The following is a 20,444-nucleotide window of genomic DNA, read 5'->3' on the forward strand; positions in this document are numbered from 1 at the left end:
TCTACAGTTTTGAGTGTGTTCAGTTCCAGATTGTTCCGGTTACACCACGAGGCAAGTTGTATAACCTCCTGTCTATGCAGATTCATCGTTGTCTCGAATGAGACCAATCACTGTTATGTCATCAGCAAACTTCAGTATTTTAACAGATGGATCATTTGAGATGCAGTCATTGGTATATAGGGAGAAGTGAGATAGCACACAGCTTTGGGGGGGCCCTGTGCTGATTGTACAGGTATCAGATGTGATTCTGCCTAGCTTCGCCTGCTGCTTCCTGTCTGTTTGGAAGCTTATGATCCACTTACAAGTGTGTTCAGGTACCGCTAGTTGGTTTAATTTAATTAGAAGAGTGTCTGGAATGATGGTATTGAATGCTGAACTGAAGTCTACAAAGAGGACCCTTACGTAGATATTTGGAGATTCAAGGTGTTGTAGGATGTAATGCAGAGCCATGTTAACAACATCATCTCGATCTATTTGCTCGGTATGCAAACTGCATGGGATCTAACAGTGGATCCGTGATGGTTTTCAGGTGGGACAGAACAAGCCTTTCAAAGATTTGAAAGATAAAAGTTGTTTGTTTGGGAAACGACCAATCGCAGGCTTCCACCGTTGCTCCTCCCTAATTAAAGAGTTCACAGAATTATTAAGTCCTCAATGCAAATTTCTTCGGCTTTTTGCAGCCAGCAGAAGAAGAAGAAGAAAGCCCCTGCTAATGAGCCCGTCAACTGCAAAAACTTCACAACACGCCTTTCTCCTGCAGCAAATAACACGGACCGAAGAAAGAGCTGAGCGGAGGCAACCTGGATCGCCCGGAAGGCTGTCGCGGCAACATCAAGCAGCCTCAGCAGCACCGAAGGGGCCCGACCAATAGAGAGCGAGATCGGCCGCCCAGGGACTGTCCCGATTGGCGCAAAGGGCCGCCGCTCAAGCAAAGCTGAGTGCAGTTTGGAGTTGGGGACTTTAGCCGTCTCCCTCGGCGAAGGCGCGACGTGGCGGGTTAGTGAAATACAATGGGCGATGACGCAGGGCGTGGATGCTGAGGAGGGGGTGTTAGCCCGGTCGTTGTCTTGGCCCGTAGTGAACAAGGGCCGGGAAGGGGAAGCCCACCACATTCGGCTCGGCAACGGGTACTCCTTCGCCCAGCCCTTATAGCTCCATGGGGCTTTTGGGAGAAGCATTTGCTTTTCTTTAGGGATCCTTAGGTGGGGGGTGCGGGCTGTTGTCTGAATCGCTCCGCCCCCCTGTTCTCGGGGTCGGGTTGTTTTGGGGAAAAATTATTAAGGAGCTTGCTTTTATGCAGGCAGCTGTTGAGATGTGAACTGGGTCTCCGCGATGCCACGTCTTTCTTTTCTTAGCAGGCAGCTTGCGAGTGTGTGATTTCTGTTTGGAGCGAGCAAATCTGGGCTGCAAAACTCCAAATGGCCCCTAGGCGGTAGCGAAGAGAGGAAAACCCCTGCCAAACCGAGGGTTTTGAAATCTAGTAGCTCTTTCTTATTCTCCTGTACTTTGATTAAAATTGAATTCACCAGAAGGGCATCAAATTTCAAAGGACTTTCCTGCTACCTACAAAAAAAAAATCAAAACCTGTTGCATTTCTTTTTGCTACATTTCTATATAAGAAGAGATGCTTTTATTGATAGTTTCACATTTGCCTACAGGTGGAAGCTTAGGGGTTTGGATATGCAGTCCTGCTCAGTGGTTATTTATGTGTTTAGGGGAAGTATTTAAACTAATGCATTTCTCAGTACGTTCCACTTGTAAAACTCTTGTTTCCGTATAATGGAAACTTAGGCCCTCTTTTATCCTTTTGCAGAAATGGCTGGCAAGAGTCAGGAGCAGAGCATTCAAGAAGAATTAACTTGTTCAATATGCTATGACCTCTTCAGAAACCCTGTCATGCTGGAATGCATGCACCATTTTTGTAAAGAGTGTATCCTGAAATATTGGAATGGATGCTCCAGAGTTGCCACTTGCCCCCAGTGTCGGCAAACGTTTCCTTCCCGATCTTTTCATCCCAATTTCATTGTATCTAATATAGTGGAGACAGTTCGAAGATCTGCCTCTGAGGAGCACAGAAGAAAAAACAAGGTAAGTAACCATGCAATGAACCATTTTCCTTGCCCATTTGGCAAGAAGCATGTTTAGCATGTGGCACATTGCAATAGAGATCCAGTTTGGGCATCTGGCTATAATCCAAGAGATTATAAATTCTAGTCCTGCCTTAAGCACAAAACCTTGGGCCCGTCACTGTGCTGTCTCTCAGCTGTAGAAAGCAGGCAAAAGCAAGTCACATCTGAAAAACCTTGCCAAGAAAACTTCAGGACTAATTCAAGCAGTCACGTGAATCATCAATGACTCAAAGGCACCCCCAAAAAACCTGAATTAAGCCAATATGCCTTTTACGGACATGATTAATGAACTTGATTGTTTCCATCTATGGTTTGTCTGTATTACAGTGAGTAAAACAGGAACTGTGGTTTCTTCCTCTTTTACAAGCTCATCATGGATTGTTCTTGGTTTGCATGGCGTGTGATTTTGGTTGGCTTGAAGAAGACAAGCCAGTTCTATTCACATAAAAAAAAGATATATCTATTACAGATGGAATCATGAAAATGGGGATTATCAAAAATTGTCTGAGGACATAGCGTATATTTCTGAAGAAGTTTAATTTTCCATGGTGTGCAAACATGCCTAATACCTTCTAGCAAATACTTTTGGATCAAGACCCAAAGGTGCTTTTTGCCAGGGGCAACTGGACTTTCTGATTTTTCTCTGAAGATGTTTCGCTTCTCATCCAAGAAGCTTCTTCAGCTTTTGAATCAAGATATTTTATATTTTTGTTCTAATTCCATTCTCTCCAAGCTCTTTTCAATTTGCTTTGGCAACTGATGGTATCTTTACCATTTTAAAATATTTTCAATTCCACCTTTATTATTTCCATAAATAACTCAGGGCAGGGAACGTATTTAATAGTCATTTCTCCTATTTTCCACACAGTGATCACCCTGTCAGGTGAAGTGAGCTGTGAGAGAAGATTTATCTTTTCCCTCTCCATTGCATTTTGCTCTAGTCCTATCTTTTAACTTCTTTGAAGTTTTAATCCTTTGCTTATTTTATTTCTCCTCATCTCACAATGTTGTTCTTTGCAGCGCAATACTGAAGAACAAGAATTTGTCTAGCATCCTTATCTGCCATTGGGACAAACAGAGGTTAGGAGAAAAATTCCCGAGGAAAAGATTGGGACTGAGGTCCTTGTGTTTCAGAGATCTGAATTCCCAACTGACTGGCCAATATTGATTTGTAAGGATGTTTCCTTATAGTCAGGAAATGGCTGCCAGTGAAAAGGTAGTCCATTTTTCTAACTGATTTTTTTTTTTTTTACATAAGAAAAAAGATGGAAGAAGAGATCACAAGTGAAAGAAAATAGTATTGGAAATCTTTGTTCAATTCTGCACGAGAGCACAACCAACACTGAAATCCTTTTAAGTGTGGTCCTTTAGTTCATAGGTGGAGTGGATGGAGAAAGCAAGAAAGAGAAGTCTCTGGCAAATGAATAAAAAAGATGGTGATAATAATTACTGATTAGGGAACAGTGGTAAAACAAGTAAAGAGAGGCCCATAGGCCCAACGCCAACTCTGGAACTTACATGTTTGCATCCGTTGTCAGCACCAAGTGGAAATATTTATATCTCGCCCTTTTCATACATATGTCCTGGCATTGGATGCAAGGAGAAAGATTGCAAGGCTTGCATCACAGTGTCACTGTACATGGTTTATCATTCCTTCCCACCTCTTGGATGCCTTTGGAGAGGTTAGGGATTGGGGGGGGGGGGAAATGCATAAAGAGGAGAAAACAACATCATGGCACTATTTTCATATCCTTTCACTAAGGAAGATCAAGGAAGATGCAGGTGCTATTTGAATTCTAACGGAAAACTTCATGGGATAAAGGAGGCTGAAAAAAATATTGATGATACTGCAAATCTTTATTGTACTGATTCCAAAATTAATATTGGAAGTTATTCCGATAAATAAATAAATTCTTTCTTTCTTTTCTTTCTTTCTTTTTCTCTTTCAGATGGAGCTCCAAAAGGTCCTTAAGACCTTCCAGACGAAACGCGAGAAACTGTTGAAGATGAAGCAAAAGAATGAGGAAAATATCAATTACTTGGTGGTAATATTACTGGTTTAGAATCAGAAGCAAATGGCTAAGATGCTAGAGATGATGTCAGAGGTGGGACATTTAGGGTTTGGGAGAGGTGGGGCATTTTGTTTTTGTTTTTTATTTTTATAACAAAAACAACAAAACCATCTTTCAGTTATACAGTGTGTCGACTGGGTACATATATCTTGTGCACATAATATTTGTATACATTTCTTATTAAATTTGCATTCATATTATAACCTATTCAACATTATATATCATAGTGTATCATTATTACAGTGTCATTAAATTTTCTGCTTCATTTTTCAACTATCCTTGAAAACAACTCCCAACTCTTAACTAGGTTACATTCATATTATAGCCTATTCAACATTGTCTATTATAATACATCATTATTACAATGTCATTTAATTTCTTGCTCTATTTTCCAACCATCCATAGAATAGATCCCAAATCCTATAATACTCCTTTTCTTCTTGCTTTCTAACTACTAGCGTTAACCTACTTATCTCTGAACATTCCAATATTTTCTTAATCTCCACCCCCTCCATCGGAACTTTTTCATTTTTCCAATTTTGAGCAAATACAATTCTAGCTGCTGTTAATACATGTATAATCAAATATGTTATTTCTTTGCTATAGGCAAAATCCCCAATAGGAATATCTCAGGCTTTTAAGTCTATATGTTGTTTTATCATCTTTTCCAACCATGTGTATATTTTCGTCCAATATCTTTTAGCTTCTGTGCATGTCCAGGTGGGGCATTTTGGCCACATGCTGGAAAGCACTGAAATCGAATAATCAGACAATCATAATTGCAGAAAATACATAAAAGGAAGAAGAAAAACTACCTATAGTCTGTGAGACTTATCCAATCTATGGGACCAAAGCTGGGACTTCTGACATTGTGTGACTTTTTCTTCCTAACACTATTCTTAAACTATACAGGCAAAACAATATAAAGCAGTCGATAAAGAATAGTTACTTCTGGGCTGTCACAAGACAAACTAATCATCTGCCCAGAAAATCAATGGACTGCTGAGGCCTCTCAGCAGAATAGAAGATTAATACCTCTTAATTGTGGATATTGCACAGAGCAAGGGGGGAATTACTGGGGAGAGTACGCAGATGGAAAAGGCTTAAACCCAATAAGCCAATCTTTTCCTGCTTTGTGCTGTAAGGCTTAGAAGTCATATTCCACAGGGTGATTTCGCTGAAGAAAACCAACAAAATCTTTCCTAAATAACAGTAACAAAAATAAGATCAGAGGAGAAGGCTCTTCCATGTCAAAGTTTTGAACTATAGCATGCAAAATAACACAGACATTTGATTATGATGGCATCTTAAAAGAAAAAAATAATATTGTATTGCTGAAATGCATTTGCCAAAGAAATGCCTCTAAAACGAACACTGAGATAATGGTGTTATAAATAATACTGGGATAAAACTAGAGCAAACTTTTTCAAACCTCCACAAAGAGTGTGTGTGTGTGTGTGTGTGCGTGCATGGACAAGTGAATGAAGAAAAACTGGTAGAGCCATGGTGGTGCAGTGGTTAGAATGCAGTATTGCAGGCTGACTCTGCTCACTGCCAGGAGTTTGATCCTGACTGGCTCAAGATTGACTGAGCCTTCCAAGGTCATTAACATGAGAACCCAGATTGTTGAGGGAAATATGCTGACTCTGTAAAATGCCCAGACAGTGTTTTAAAGCACTATGAAGCGGTATGTAATTGCCATTGGTACTGCTATGTTTCATAACATAGTTCCTGCCACAATAGGTGGTGGCCTGACAGTGGGCAGCTATTTTCAGTTACACTGTATACGATAGGAAAGAAATAAAAATTTGTTCATTCAGAGACACATAAATTTGTGAGGGTTTCTTGAATTCATTGGCAGGATGACTGGTGGGCCATGAGTTGAAGAAGGTTGTATGGGATTGCATCAATGAGTGAACTTAACTGGGTTTAATAAATGCTTTCCCATTTGTATACAGAATTAACACTTTAAGAGTGATGGACACAAATGAATTTTTGGTGGTGTTTTTCTTTCATGATGATTTGTTTAGTTTTTAACAGTTGGCAGAGGACATAGCTCCAGGAAAGAGCATTCCGTTAATTTTTCCAAAAGACTGGCCTCTGCCCTCTTGAGAGAAGTGAAATATGTCACCAAAATAGTATTGACAGTGTTGGTCGTCTTGGCAAGCTGAACATTTGCTAAATCACTCAGCAACTGGGACTATCTTGGGAAGTGGTTATCCAGGGCTTAAAAGAACATATTTTAGTGTCTAAATCCAGACCCTAAACTAAAACCTTTTAGCTCATTGATGCCCCCCCAAAAAAACATTAATTATTTGAAAATAAATTAATAAGCACTACTTTAATTACTAATTCTACAAATATAACATCAAACCCTTGGATAGTCCCATTTATCCTTGGAGGTCGATATCAATCATTTTGGGAAACCCTGATCTAACCTTTTTGTGGGTTTGATCAAGGTTTCTCAAATTGTTCTGAACAGCAGGGTTCCCAAGACCTTGATGGAGTTCCATGAATAAAAGGAGCGGGGGAAAGAGGGATCACTCAGAGGCGGCCAATTTTATATCACTAGAGCAGGGGTTCCCAACCTGGGGTGCTCTCACCCCCTGGGGGTGCGAGACGATATTCCAGGGGGTACGAGAAAAGTCCAGGTAAATAATAGGATATTGGCTATATGTTGGCATTTTTATTTTCTTTTGCAATGGATTAACTTAACTGAGCAAAATATAAATTTCAGGGGGTGCAAGGTTCAAGTGAAATTTCTTTAGGGGTGCAGGGCGAAAAAAAGGTTGGGAACCACTGCACTAGAGCCTTGCCTCTTGATCAGAAGTTATGGGAAATTTGGGCAGAGAGTTATTTCAGGCCTGAAAACATCTAAGAACTACTGTGTTGTTATAGTCGTCATATTTAATGCTGTTGCAGCCTTTCATAGATAGCATTCTCTCCTGAAACAAGCTGGTATTCAGGTGGTCCTCAACTTAACAACCATTATTAAGCCCAGAATTTATGTTACTAAGTTAGGAATTTGTTAAGTGACTTTTGCCCCATTTTACCACTTTCCTTGCCACATTTTTAAGTGAATCATTGCAGTTGTTAAATTAGTAACACAGTTGTCACGTGAATCTGGCTTCCCCATTGGCTTTGCTTGCCAGACGTTCGCAAAAGATGATCACATGACTCTGGGACACTACAACGGTCATAAATATGAACCAGTTGTCAAGCATCTGAATATAAATCACGTGACTGTGGGGATGCTGTGTGAAAAATAGTAGTGTCACTTTTTTCAGTGCCGTTGTAACTTCGAACAATCACTAAATGAACTGCTTAAGTCGAGGACTACATGTACTCTATTATTCAAGCCTTTATCCTTTTTGCAGAGTATGTTGTGTTCTGTGACTTTTCAGCACCCAGGTAGACATCATGTAACAGTTCACTCTTAAGCCATGTTTAGAATTCCAGGCTGAAAAACCTGGGTTTTCCAAGAAAACAAATTATACTAACTCAGAAAGATGGTTTATTATTTTCTCTTATATATGTAAATGTTCTGGTTTCCTTATATTGCAGGATGGATGAATGCAAAATGAGGATCAAGGAACACTTAATAATTAAGTAATTGTCTCCACGGATAGCATGTCCGTAAAGAAAAAAAAGCACATAATTACTTACGCAGGACAGTCCCTTACTAGGAATTCTTCAGCATGTAGTTGTGGTCATGAGAATGAGAGGAGATGCAGCCAGTCCATGGAGTTGGACTTTATTGATGACTAGGGAGGAAGCTGCTGCTTTATGTCAGGTCTTGTCAGGGATCTGTTATGTTCCCTATGCTTTTACCATGATTGGTGATCTCCAGCTCATCCCTTCTTGGTTAACTGGACTCAAGGAGATTATTCATGTCCTTTATTGGTGTCTAAATGCAGTGATACATCAGATATAAATTAACAAAATTAGGCTCACGACAATATGGATTAAACCTAATGTGCAATAGGAGTAGATCATGACCCTTTTTGAAGAATCAGGTTTATAGCTTGACATGCTTTAGTATTCATCCCGGACGGTTCTGAGGCCACTGTGGTCAGGATGTTATTGTCTACACTCTGTTAATATGCCCTTTACCAGAGAAGACATATTTGTCCACTTTCTCCATCTTGTGAGTATTTCTCTTTGAAACCACTAAAATTTAGAACACTTGGAATTTGTGGTTAAGGAGTTATTCCTTCTGAAATGTGGTTTGCTGATCACATTACCTTTTCAACAGCATTGCCATTCATTGTGTTTTAAGTCCAGTTAAAAATGCTGGATGTTTTCGCCAACAAAAACTCCTAAACTTGAGGTTGGTGGAGAAGAACTGCCTTGGTTTGCATGAACCTTTGATTTGTATGAACTTTCTCAAATTGTTTATGCCCAACCCTCAAGAAACTTAAGTTGTCATGGTGGGAGGCTATTCTTGTTTAATTAGGCAGAATGTTAAATATTGGTTGGCTTGCTTTGTGTTTATTACAATATCTATCCTGTGGTTTATTCTCTAGCAAGATATGTAGGGTATCCATTTTATCTGTAACACTACCCTGTGAGTGATGACTGGCTAGGAATTGTGAATTCTGTGACTAAATGAAACTTGAACTTGGATCTTCCCAGTTCAAAGTCTTAATGAGTGGCTGTCTTGATAATACAGCAATCACTGACAATTTAAAAAAAATGAAAAACGACATTCTCATTTATATTCTATATATTATGATTAGAACGGGTCCACCTTTGGCCGCGGCCGGTTCGGGTGGGCGCCGCCTCGGCGCGGGCGCCCTTGGAAACACTCCGGGCGTGTTCGCGGGCGGGAAGGTGAAATGGCTTTCTACCGTATATCATTCTGATATATTATGTATTAGAATATTAAATTGTACATCATCTGAAAATGCCCTTTCTGGATTGAAATTTGACTCCAACATTTGATTAAGATTTTTTTAACAATCAAGGAATACAAACATGCATACTTCTGGATGTGGGAGAGATATTTGCTAAATCATCTTAGTTTTCCTCTTGATGTCTTGTCAGAAATGATATTAAATATTGTGCAGCTTTTTCTGAACAGCCACAGTCATCATTAATGGGCTTTTTAAAAATTAAAGCCTGTGATTTACCCTTAAGATGTCATCAAGGTGAAGGAACATGATAAGTAATAACAGTCTCCCAGTTCATCAGAGAAAGCAGTACATCTAACCCACCTTCAACAAAATTTATCCCGGGTAAAGGTTGGAAGCAGGCAGGTCTCAGAAGCATTAGATTTAAGTTCATGAAAGCTGCTTCTGTAATCATTCTGTTAGCTCTTCATTCATTATATATATAATATATAATGACAATTTCTGAAAGGCTTTGGTAGTCTAATAAGTGTTGCTAGTTTGAAATGACAGTAAGTAGCAAATAATGTTCACTTCAAAAGGAGTAATTTGAATTTAAAATTAATTCTAATCATTTTGAGCCCATTGAGACTCACTACAGAAAGCCTCACGTTCAATGTACACTAGAGGGGTGTTAGAAAGAAAGAAAGAAATCAAATAATACAAGACAGATGAACCTCGGGGCTTATTTTGGTGCCCCTGAATATAAGCAGTATGTAATTTGCTTTTATAATTTTGCATACAATGGAATTGAATGGCAGGGGAGAGAGAAAGTCAATGATACTGTAATTAGGCAAGATTTCTTTCTTCACTGTATTGGACTGCCATGTTTGTAGGAAAGTGCATGCACTTTTAATACATCTGAATTTTTAAACATTTAAAAAAACCCAAATGAAAGTGAAAGGCAAATCTTTTGCAAGCATTTAGCAGGACTTCAATCAGGTATCCTCCAGGTGTTTTGAAAAACCCATACATTCAGCTTCTATCTCTTGTTTGCTGTTAACATAGTATTACTAATTAATTGCTGCATAAGTGCTAATTATGCATTTGCATCATATCCTGTTGTGAGAGGACTGTTTTAATGTGAGAATACAGGAATATTTTTCAATAAAAGTTAAAGGAGAAAATGAACAAGGGGAGTCAAGTCATTATAACTATTCCATGTGGGAAAGGAACTGTTCACATAAAGACTAATCAAGGAACAAAGTAATCTTGCAGTTACACTGAACAGGAAACAATTAGAGAAATAAGTCACAAAAAAGAGACTTCAAATTAAAGTTGCAGTAGCTCTGAAAAGACTCAGTAGTGTTCTGCCAGACCATGCTAAAAGAATAGCACCATAATTGCCTTTAAATGAGAAAAATCTTCAAGTCTGTTCGAAAGAAGACCAAAGAACAGCTTGGGAAAATTGTGGTGCGATGAATTAACTGCAACATCTGGATTCTCTGTCAAAGTGAGACAGGACAATTCTAGATTAAATAGTAGCATAGATACAATTGCCACCCTGTGGCTGTGCAGATCCCTAGGAAGATAGCTGAATGCTTTAAAAATAAAGGCGTGCTTTGCTCTTCTTAACAAAGCGAGGATACATTGCTCACAAAGCTTCTGTGGAGGTAATATCTTTTGAAACATAGATAACGGTTGAATATATCAAACATGCACCTTGTTTCTATTTCTTGTGGTCTTTTTCTCTGTCCAGAAAACATCTGGGAAACTGAACTCAGAGATCCAAGCAGCATTTCAACATCTTCATCGGATCCTACAAAAGGAGGAAGGAAGGATGCTGACAGAACTGGCTAGAGAAGAGGAGCAGTATATGCTGAGACTGGAAAACGCTTCTGTACAATTAATAGAAGAGATCTCTGAGTTGAAGAAGAGCATGGAGCAGATACAGCGTAGGCTTGAAAACTCTGAGATCTCATCAGGGCTGCAGGTGAAGCTTCCTACACTTCCCTTGAGATGGGGGTTGAACTTAGGACTTGGAGTTCAGATCAAATCTACCCTTCCTCAGTCTTGTTTATGCAACACACTGAGGTTCAGGGAAGACCAGTTCAGAGGAATGGATTATCTCCTGGGTGAGAGATGTGGACGGGAAGAAGTCCCCACGTATTAATTTACAATCTGAAAATGTTTGCCTTTATTCATTGCATGTTTTACTGTCTTGTCCGTAACTAGACTTGACCTTTTGCATCATGCTGCAAGAGAAGGTGAATTTCTATTTGGCTTTCTAATGGCGTCTGTAGTGTTATATCTCTACCTGTCTTCCCATCCTTTCTCCATTTCACCAGGGCGAGCAATGAGAATGTCTCCCTCTCTCCTTCCCTCCCTCCCTCCCTGTCCCGTTTCTTGCAGACTTGACAAACATGGCAAGGTAAATGTCACCTGACATTCTCTTCCTCCTCCTGCTCCCCAGTAGAGAAGAGCATTTGCTCTTTTCATTTCCCTTTCCTGTATCATTCCTGAATGATAACCCGTGGTTTAATGCGATCTTTTTACATCACAGTTGCTGTAAGTTGCTGTGACTGCAGCGGCAGGATTGTTAAACGAATGGCTGACTCTCCCTCTGATACAAATTGCATGGGAAATTGTCTGCCTTGAGAAATTACTGCAAAGCCCTTGAGCCTTGGAGTGTCCAGAGCGGCCATATTGGCTCTGGGTCCTATACAGCAAAGCTGCTCAAGGAAACATCACAATTGATATTAGAGGTAAAAAGCCAGAGCATAGGCCCTAAACTTCTTGAAACTGCTGGAAGGAGTGTGTTTTGGAGCTGTGCTTTCTGCGGGATATTTTCTGCCCTGTGTCCTTTCATAGTGGAACAGAGGTGGAGGCTGTTGGGAATGAGTCTATGTAGTCTGCATCTCAAACTGAAGCACAAATGGTCCCTGCAAATGGTCCCTGCAGACCACAGGAACACAGTCCTTTCAGTAGTTCCAAGAAGGTTCCATACCCATTTGCACTAGTAATCAGGTGAACCTCCAAGTGGCCTCAATGACTCTCTAAAAAGAATGCAAATGACCAGCTGTCTGCAAGGAGTATAAATCCTTCCATTCCCCACCATCCAGTCAGAGCTGAAGAAGCTTCTTGGATGAGAAGTGAAACATCTTCAAAGAAAAAACAAAGTCCAGTTGCTTCTTGAAAAAGCACCTTTTGGATTCCAGTTTACGACTTTCTAGCACTTCCTTGAATAATCACTAAAAAAAAGTTCAGTGGAAAACGGGAAGAAAGGCGTCAGTTAATGGTTACTGAAAAAACTATATTTATCCTTTTTTTCCCCTAGTGGACAAGCTGGATCTAGGAAAGTTCCCAGAAAGTCTTCAATTCAGGCTCTCAGAAACAAGACCTATTTAGCTTTAACAAATAGCTTATTACATGCGTTCCTCTAAATGTGAGGAACACAAATGTGCTTTAATCACAAACCCCTTTACAAAATGCATTAGAAAACATGACACTTTTTCCCTTCATGAAACTTCTTGTTCTACTAAATGTTTACATTTATAAAATTAAGTGTAAAATTAATCTGCTTTGCTGGCAGCCAAAAGATGGATTATAATTGAAATAAATAAAATAAACATTCTTTACCTACCTAGCACAGGTAGTCTTCAACGTATGACCACAACTGAGCCCAAAATTTCTTGTTGCTAAGTGAGACATTTGTTTGTCCCCATTTTACGGTCTTTCTTGACTTTGCTTGTCAGAAGGTTGCAAAAGGGGTCAAGTGACCCCAGGACACTGTCATAAATATGAGTCAGTTGCCAAGCATCTGACTTTTGATCACTTGACCATGTGGATGTTGCAATGGTCATGAGTGCGAAAAACGGTCATCACTTTTTTCAGCGCCGTTGTAACTTTGAATGATCACTGTTGTAAGTCAAGGTGTGCTATTCCCTTTCAGACTAAGCAACATGCAAAGGCAGAAAAGGAGTAAAAACTAATAAGGTATATAAATGAAAAAAAGAAACAATTAAAAAAATTACATTTTGCGCATTCTAAAATTCATCCATGCAGTTCCCTATATGTTAACTGTTCTACCAAGTAATTTGTTACCAAGTAACAAAGCTACTTGCTTTAAAGTGGTTTATTTCTTCTCCATTTGCACAAAATTTGCAGCCACTCTCTTTTTTCCTCTCTGTTCAATAGAAGTGCTTTAGTCTTTGATGCATTAATTTACAGGTCCATACTCTTTTACACTGTAATATAATCTAATATTCACTACAAATCTCTTGATTTCTCAGTCAGCAAAAATAGCATTGTCTGCATACAAAGGAGCGCATCTGTTCATGGCTATATCCAAAACACCTGTAATGTTACCATAAGCATTCCTTATCTTGTGATAGGGAAATTGTGATCACTTTAAACGAGCAGAGGACTTATATTCTTGTCTTACAGCCTGCTTAAGGTTGAACAATTTGCTTAGTGCTCTGTTTCCTTCCCTGTATGATTTACTTCCATCAAATAATACTTTTAGCACAATGACCAGTTAACTTTCAGTGCTTTATTCATACAAAGCATTCCATTATTTCATCATGGCAACTAGGCTTCTGAATAAGCTACATGGATAAACAGTGAAGCATTTCAAATAAAAAAAGGAAAGTCCAGTTGCCATGATTCAACTTCCAGACAACTCTACTTGGATGACTGAGAATCTTCATTGACATTTTCTCTGTCTAAATCATCTAAAGTACAATAAACTATTATTTCTCAACTTTGTATTTCAAATTGGTTTGCCGGTGTAATTTAAAATTATAATGTACAGCTAGGGATAAAGCTCTTCTGCTTTGCTGGTGACATACTAGATTTCCTTCACAAGCAAAAGCCCAGAAAGGCACCAAACATTGTGTCTTGAAAATTGAGAGACTGAAAGCTTAACTACCTCATCTCCTCATTCATATCATGAAATGTTTATTTATTGTCTCCAGAATATATTCCTTTAGCATTTAGCTTCCCTTTGGAATTGTGTTTAATGTTCACTTAATTATAATTGTCCTTCTCTCCAACTTTAGAATAGAAGAATATACTGTAGAATCTACTGGTGCTAGTCCACACAAATTGAGTGAGATGTTTCTTAATTTGCTCTACTTCTTTTTGCAGGTGGAAACTCTGCCTGTCAGGTATGTGTCCGGAAAAGAAACAAAAAAAAAAAAATCCTTTGCAATTTCTTCTTCTCTCACCTGCTGTGGGATAAGGGGATAATTTCATCAGGGTGGAGATTGGGGTATCATCACCTTAGTATTCAACACACTGAAAATTTGGAGGAAGTCAGTGAACAGATCAAGGATGTACGGGTAGATCTGTATCCTCTGAATGCTGAACAGTGTGGCACAGATGTGCTAGGAGGAAATGGTTGAGCTACTTGAATGAGCTCCACTTGTAGTTCCTCAGAACTGATTAGCAATCTAAATGGACGGAAGACTTAGCCTGCCAGATTTGCAGGATATCAGATCCAATATGAGCTCAGTTAATCTGTTTTGGCTTTTGCTTTGCCAATCCTGGAGAGCTTTCTAGCTTCACCCAGGTGGGCAGGAAACAGAAACACAAATCTCTCACTTATCAAGGCCCTGTTGGATCCCGATATGTATCTTATGGTTCTGCTTTATTGTGATACTGCCAACTTGCTGTAATGATTACATTGGAGATGTAGCATCCATTTTCTTCATGTTAATTGTAACGAGAACATTGCATGTGCAATCCTCTTTCTCCTTCACCATACCGGGGGACATTTTTATATGTAAGGAAAGGGCTGGAGGTTTCTGTGGAAACGAGTTTAAAATTAATTTGTTAATAGCATTTGGTATATATTTTTATTAGGTCCATTTGTACACTGCTACTGTGCACGTTTCTGTTTGTCTGCAAAGTAGTTTCTTGCATGATGTTTAGGACTTTCTCCTGGCCCTCCAGGCTGTAGGCTGATAAACCCCTTAGGCTGAGAAAAGGAAGCAGAATGCCCAGGTCAGAAATTTCCCCTCTGTTTAAGCTGAACGGACATTGTAGGAATTTGGCAGTTTCCAAGGATGCTTCATTCTTCAAATGTCTGCGATCATGGGCATCAATGATTTGCATGGTTCCCTAGTTAGTATAGGTAGTCCTCTACTTACAACCACAATTGAGCCCAAAATTTATGTTGTTAAGTGAGATAATTGTTAAGTGGATTTTGTCCCATTTTATGATCTTTCTTGACACAGTTGTAAAGCGAAATCACTGCAGTTAGTATCACTGTTGTTAAGTGAATCTGGCTTCTCCATTGACTTTCCTTGTCAGAAGGTCGTGAAAGGCGATCCCATTACCCCAGGAAACTGCATCCCTCATAAATGTGAGTCAGTTGCCAAGTATCTGAATTTTGATCACGTGACCGTGGGGATGCCTGCAATGATGATCGTAAGTTGAATAAATGGTCATAAGTCACTTCGTTCAGTGCCGTTGTAAGTTCAAATAGTCACTAAACAAACTATTGTAAGTTGAGGACTACCTGTATTGGTCTCTTTCCTTAGCAATAAAGGGTTGCATGGATCTTGGAGAAGAAGTGGTGGGTTGGTAGGTTTAATTAAAAACACCTCTACATCCTGCTTCCCACCCACCCACCCAGTAATTTCAGCTTACTCCCATCTGTTATGTGGACTCAGCAAAGAGATATGTCTGAGCCACTTTATATCAGTTTTACTGCCATAAAATTGGGAGCACAGTAATTTGCTCCATAAAAGTGTTGAGCACTTCTTGGTCAATAAAAGTACGGCGTAGCATCCAGGTAAATTGACTGGAAAGCTTCGAGGCTGGAGACCATTTACTTTGATAATGGACGAATGTTGTGATGTGTATACTCTCGTTTAGCTAAGTTTCTTCCTGTTTCAGACCAGCAGTGCAACTAGAAACGTTGACTTTGGTTCAAAAACACTACGAGGAGCTGCGTGACGGGCCCTTGCAGTACATAATTTGGCGAAAGATGCTGAAATCCATCATCCCAGGTGTGTTTTCCCTGTTTGAAGTAGGCTTGGGATAAAGAGAGACAGAAGAGCTCCCATATAGCAAAGGCCTCACTTAATTCCATGCGTTGTTCTCATAGCTCCTGCTGTTCTGACCCTGGATCCAGAAACGGCCCACCCCAACCTCATCCTCTCCAAAGATCTGACTTCAGTGACAGAGAGGGAGTCACCTCAGGCGGTACCCAGAAGCCCCAGGCGTTTCCTGCAGAGCGTGAACGTGTTGGCCAGGGCGTCCTTCAAAAGCGGGCAGCATTACTGGGAAGTCTGGGTGGGCAACAAGACCAAGTGGGAATTGGGAGTGGCTTCAGACAATGTGGACCGGGCAGCAAAAGTCCGTCTGTGCCCAGAAAATGGCTATTGGACAATAAGACTGTGGAACAACTCCGAGTATTGGGCCGCGGCAACTCCCTGGGTACGTTTGGAGCCCCGGTGCTTGCTGAGGAAAGTGGGGGTATTGTTGGACTGCAAGGCCAAAAAGCTGACTTTTTATAACGCTGAGGACATGTCATTCCTCTTTACTTTCCACCAGTTGCGGGCTAGCAAATTCTATCCTTTTTTCAGTACCGGTTTCAGTCATGGCGAGAAGAACGCAGAGCCCATGAGGATCTGCCATCCTCTCAGGCTCTGAAACCTTCCCATTTCACAGGACATGGTGGGTACTTCCGTTTCTTTCTGCCTTAGCGCTGTTACAATACTGTTTCTCTGTCCTCATAACTGACACTGGTAAATGTTCATTGAGATTTCAAACTACTTATATTTGTGATATAGATCCAGCCAACTGTAACAAAAAAATGAAGGGTTGTTGACCATTTTTATTTTAAGTGATCCCTTACTGTCTTTTCTTAAGGTGGGTTTAATCTAACAAGATTGTTACTACTCATTTAAGGTTCAGTCTGGCAAACACTCAAGCAAAAGATCTTGACTATAATTCTAATATATCAGAAGAAACGATACAAGTTCTTACTTCCTATTATCACTTTTTCCAAGTGTAAACATAGTTTGTACACATGTATGGGCTTGTACTTAACCTGGTTAGTTTTTCATCCACCTGAAGGAAAAAATTCCTTATCAGTGAGATTCAATATCCAAAAATGCTCTTTGTTTTCATTTGTATTCTGAGTTAAGAACAAAAAAAATGGATCTCAAAAGGAAACTTAAGTCTAAAGAGAGCATGAGGAAGAAATGGTTTCTAAACTTCTTAATATTAACCTACAAGTTACACAACGGACATAAGCAGGCATGAGAGTATCACATCTTCTCCTGGGTTCTGAGGAGATTCAGTTAGTCAAAGAGATTGAAAGCAGCCTTTTTTATGATGCAGGGCTAAGATGCTGAAGAATTAGATTGTATCTTTAAAGGAACCAGCCAGATTCACAAATTCCAGACTGAAGGACAGCTTTGTAGTGCAGAGGAAGATTTTCCCAATTTTGCTGCATAGTTTTCAAATAAAAAAACGAGGTGTGTTTATGTTATTTCAAAATATTATGGTAGAATAGCCCCTTTTAAATCACTTTAAAGGAGCATTTTGTAAATGTGTGTTTTATGGGCATGAAAGCAAGACCATTTTATGAGGGAACTGAACTGGGAGCAGTATGTTAGCTTGTACTTCAACATATGATTCAGAATAGCAGCACAGTGATTTTGGTAATAACCACGGCAAATTGGAGGACAGGGTAGTTGCATTGGAAATGGGAGATGAGGCTCTGCACTGTTGAAAGGAGGAATTTTGAGGCTATGTGATAAAGCTTCACCAATAGCTTAGTGTTTGCCAGGGATGTATAAGAAGCTACTCCTGGCACCTGTACTATTACCGGTAGTACAGAGTAGTATGTACAATTACATATTTTCCTTATGATAAAATCAGATGAACCTTTTGCTATGCAATATTAAAATAAATGTGTATTTCTGCCAATTGTTCTGGAATTTTTCACCTCATTCTGTATATTTGTATCACTTGGTGCAGTAGCTTTTTGTCTAGATTGACATTAAAGAATATTCATGAGAAGAGTAGTTTTTTTTCTCTCCCTGTTTTTGTGTAGTTCCTGGAGTTGCCAGCAGAGGGTGGTGTCTGCTAAAAGAACATTTTAACAGGAGCTGAACTATTTATTTATTTATATCCCACCATGACTATTTTTTATAAATAACTCAAAGCAGCAACATACATAATCTTCCTCCTCCTATTTGATTCATACCTGTCATTCTTAGCATGGAATCCATAGTTGCTTGCAAATGAGCTTACTTTTTTTTAAAGGTGCAGGTTTAAACAATTGCAAACAGGAACATTTTTTTTTTAAGTAATGTGTCCCAGGACCCCTTTGGTGGCTCAGAGATCCAAAATTGTTTTTTTAAAAAAAGTGAATTCTTTTTTATTTAGAGGCTCCAATGTTTTTCCAGTCCTCGGAGAATATATTTTCCAGACATGCCCCTAATCCTTGCACTAGGTGAGATAATATTTCAAAAAAAAAGATCTAACTGTCTTGAAAGGAGAAACTCAGAAAACCGGCTGCTTTTCTGCGTTGCCAAAATGAACTTGGCCAGTATTTTGAGAGGATGAATTCTCTTACCTACCAATATACTAGTGGGATTTGTTGAGGAGGGGGGACTTTCTGCATCTGTTGTGCCACATGGAGAAAAACACCCACCCAGAAGCTAAACATCCGGTGTTTTCAGTAACATTGATTACATAAAGAGAGCAAGCTGACTAATAGTTTCACCTAGTCAAACCTTCAAACTCAAATAGCTAATAACAGTTACTCCCTATCAAATGATATTCAGTTGGCCTTCTAGGGGGAAGCTACATTAACTCTGATTCACATATTTGGGCCCCTGCTTTTGGAAGACCAAAAATCCTAAGCTGCCTCCTTTGGCCAGTTAATACCTATAACCTACAGTAACAGAGTTGGAAGGGACCTTGTAGGTCATCTAGCCCAACCCCTCGCCCAAGCGGGAGACCCTACACCATTTCTGACAAATGGCAGTCCAATCTCTTCTTGAAAGTCTCAAGTGATGACACTCCCACAATTTCCGAGGGCAAGATGTTCCATTGGTTAATTGTTCTCACTGTCAGAAAGTTTCTCCTTATTTCCAAGTTAAATCTCTCCTTGTTCAGTTTCCATCTATTATTCCTTGTCTGGCCTTTAGAAAATAGCTTGATCCCTTCCTCTTTGTGGCAGCCCCTCAAATAAATCAGTAAAGTTATTAAATCCATTTGCAAATCTGGATGAAAAAATAAGTGTTGAATTTGAGCATTGACATGTTTCTGAAACTCGAATAAGGCTTAACAGAATTACAGAATTGGAAGGGGCCTTGAAAATCTAGCTCCCTGCTCAAGAAAGATCCTAGATCATTTCAGACAAATGGCTATCCAATCTCTTTTTAAAAGCCTCTAATGCTAGAGCACTCACAACTTTTGAAGGCAAGCCAGCCACTGGTTTACTGTTCACACTGCCAGGAAATTTCTTCTTAGTTTTAGGTTGCTTCTCTCCTTGGTAGTTTCCAACCCTTGCTTCTTGTCTTGTTTTCTGGTGCTTTGGAAAATGGGATGACCCCTTTTTTATGGCAGCCCCTCAAATATTGTAAGTAAGTAAGAGGTTTATTGAATAGTCATAAGACCTTATCAGTAACATAACATAAATATATAACAAGACAAAATACAGATAAGTTAGATACATAAGAATACAGTAATAAAAACATGTGGAAAACCAGGGAGCCCTCAAATATTGGAACACTTCTTTCATGTCTTCCCTAGTCTTTCTTTTCACTAGATTAGACATACTCAATTCCTGCAGCTGTTCATGTTTTAGCCTCCAGTCCCCTTTGCTGCTCTTCTCTGCACTCTTTCCAGAGTCTCAACATCTTTTCATATGGGAGTGACCAAAACTGGACGCACTGTTCCAAGTGTGGTCTTGCCAAGGCCTTATAAAGCAGTACTGACATTTCACATGATCTTGATTCTGTCTCTCTGTCAATGCAATCTAGGAATGCATTGGCTTTTTTGGCTGCTGCTGATTCATCTTTAAGTGACTGTTGATTAGATCCCTCTCACAGTTCTGCTATTGAGCCAAGTTTCACTGATCTGTACCTGTACGTTTGGTTTTTCAGGCCTAAATATAAAACCTTATTCTCTATATTGGATTTCATTTTGTTAGATAGGGCCCAGAGTTCAAATCTGTTGAGATCAATCTGTATCTTGAGCCTGTCTTCTGGAGTGTTTGCTGTTCCTGCCAGCTTAGTGTCATGCGCAAATGTGATGAGTTCCCCCTCTATTCCCTCATCTAAATCATTTATGAAGATATTGAGTAGAACTGAACAGAACCTTGGGGTACTCCACTGTTTACTTCCCTCCATGTCGATGTAGTTCCGTTAAGGACTACACATGGA

At 39.6% G+C, this 20,444-nt stretch overlaps 1 protein-coding gene across 3 annotated transcripts; it reads left to right on the forward strand.

Annotated features, from left to right (window-relative positions):
• The first annotated feature begins 617 nt into the window (after positions 1-617).
• Positions 618-18,075, forward strand: LOC113424555 (zinc-binding protein A33-like). 3 transcript variants are annotated; one of them, XM_026686317.2, is made up of 7 exons: positions 618-996; positions 1,814-2,088; positions 4,079-4,174; positions 10,790-11,023; positions 14,179-14,198; positions 15,934-16,046; positions 16,145-18,075. In XM_026686317.2, exons 2-7 carry the CDS (start codon positions 1,816-1,818, stop codon positions 16,690-16,692), a joined length of 1,284 nt encoding a protein of 427 aa, XP_026542102.2. In that variant the 5' UTR covers positions 618-996; positions 1,814-1,815; the 3' UTR covers positions 16,693-18,075. The 3 variants fall into 3 exon arrangements, with proteins under 3 accessions (XP_026542102.2, XP_087811311.1, XP_087811312.1); XM_087955185.1 differs by having other exon boundaries at positions 969-1,369; XM_087955186.1 differs by having other exon boundaries at positions 969-1,127.
• Positions 18,076-20,444: the final 2,369 nt, after the last annotated feature.

Source organism: Notechis scutatus, chromosome 2 (assembly GCF_049901735.1).
Source record: "Notechis scutatus isolate UNSWTSFEM ecotype Mainland chromosome 2, rNotScu1.2, whole genome shotgun sequence".
In the NCBI taxonomy this organism is placed as follows: Eukaryota; Metazoa; Chordata; class Lepidosauria; order Squamata; family Elapidae; genus Notechis; species Notechis scutatus.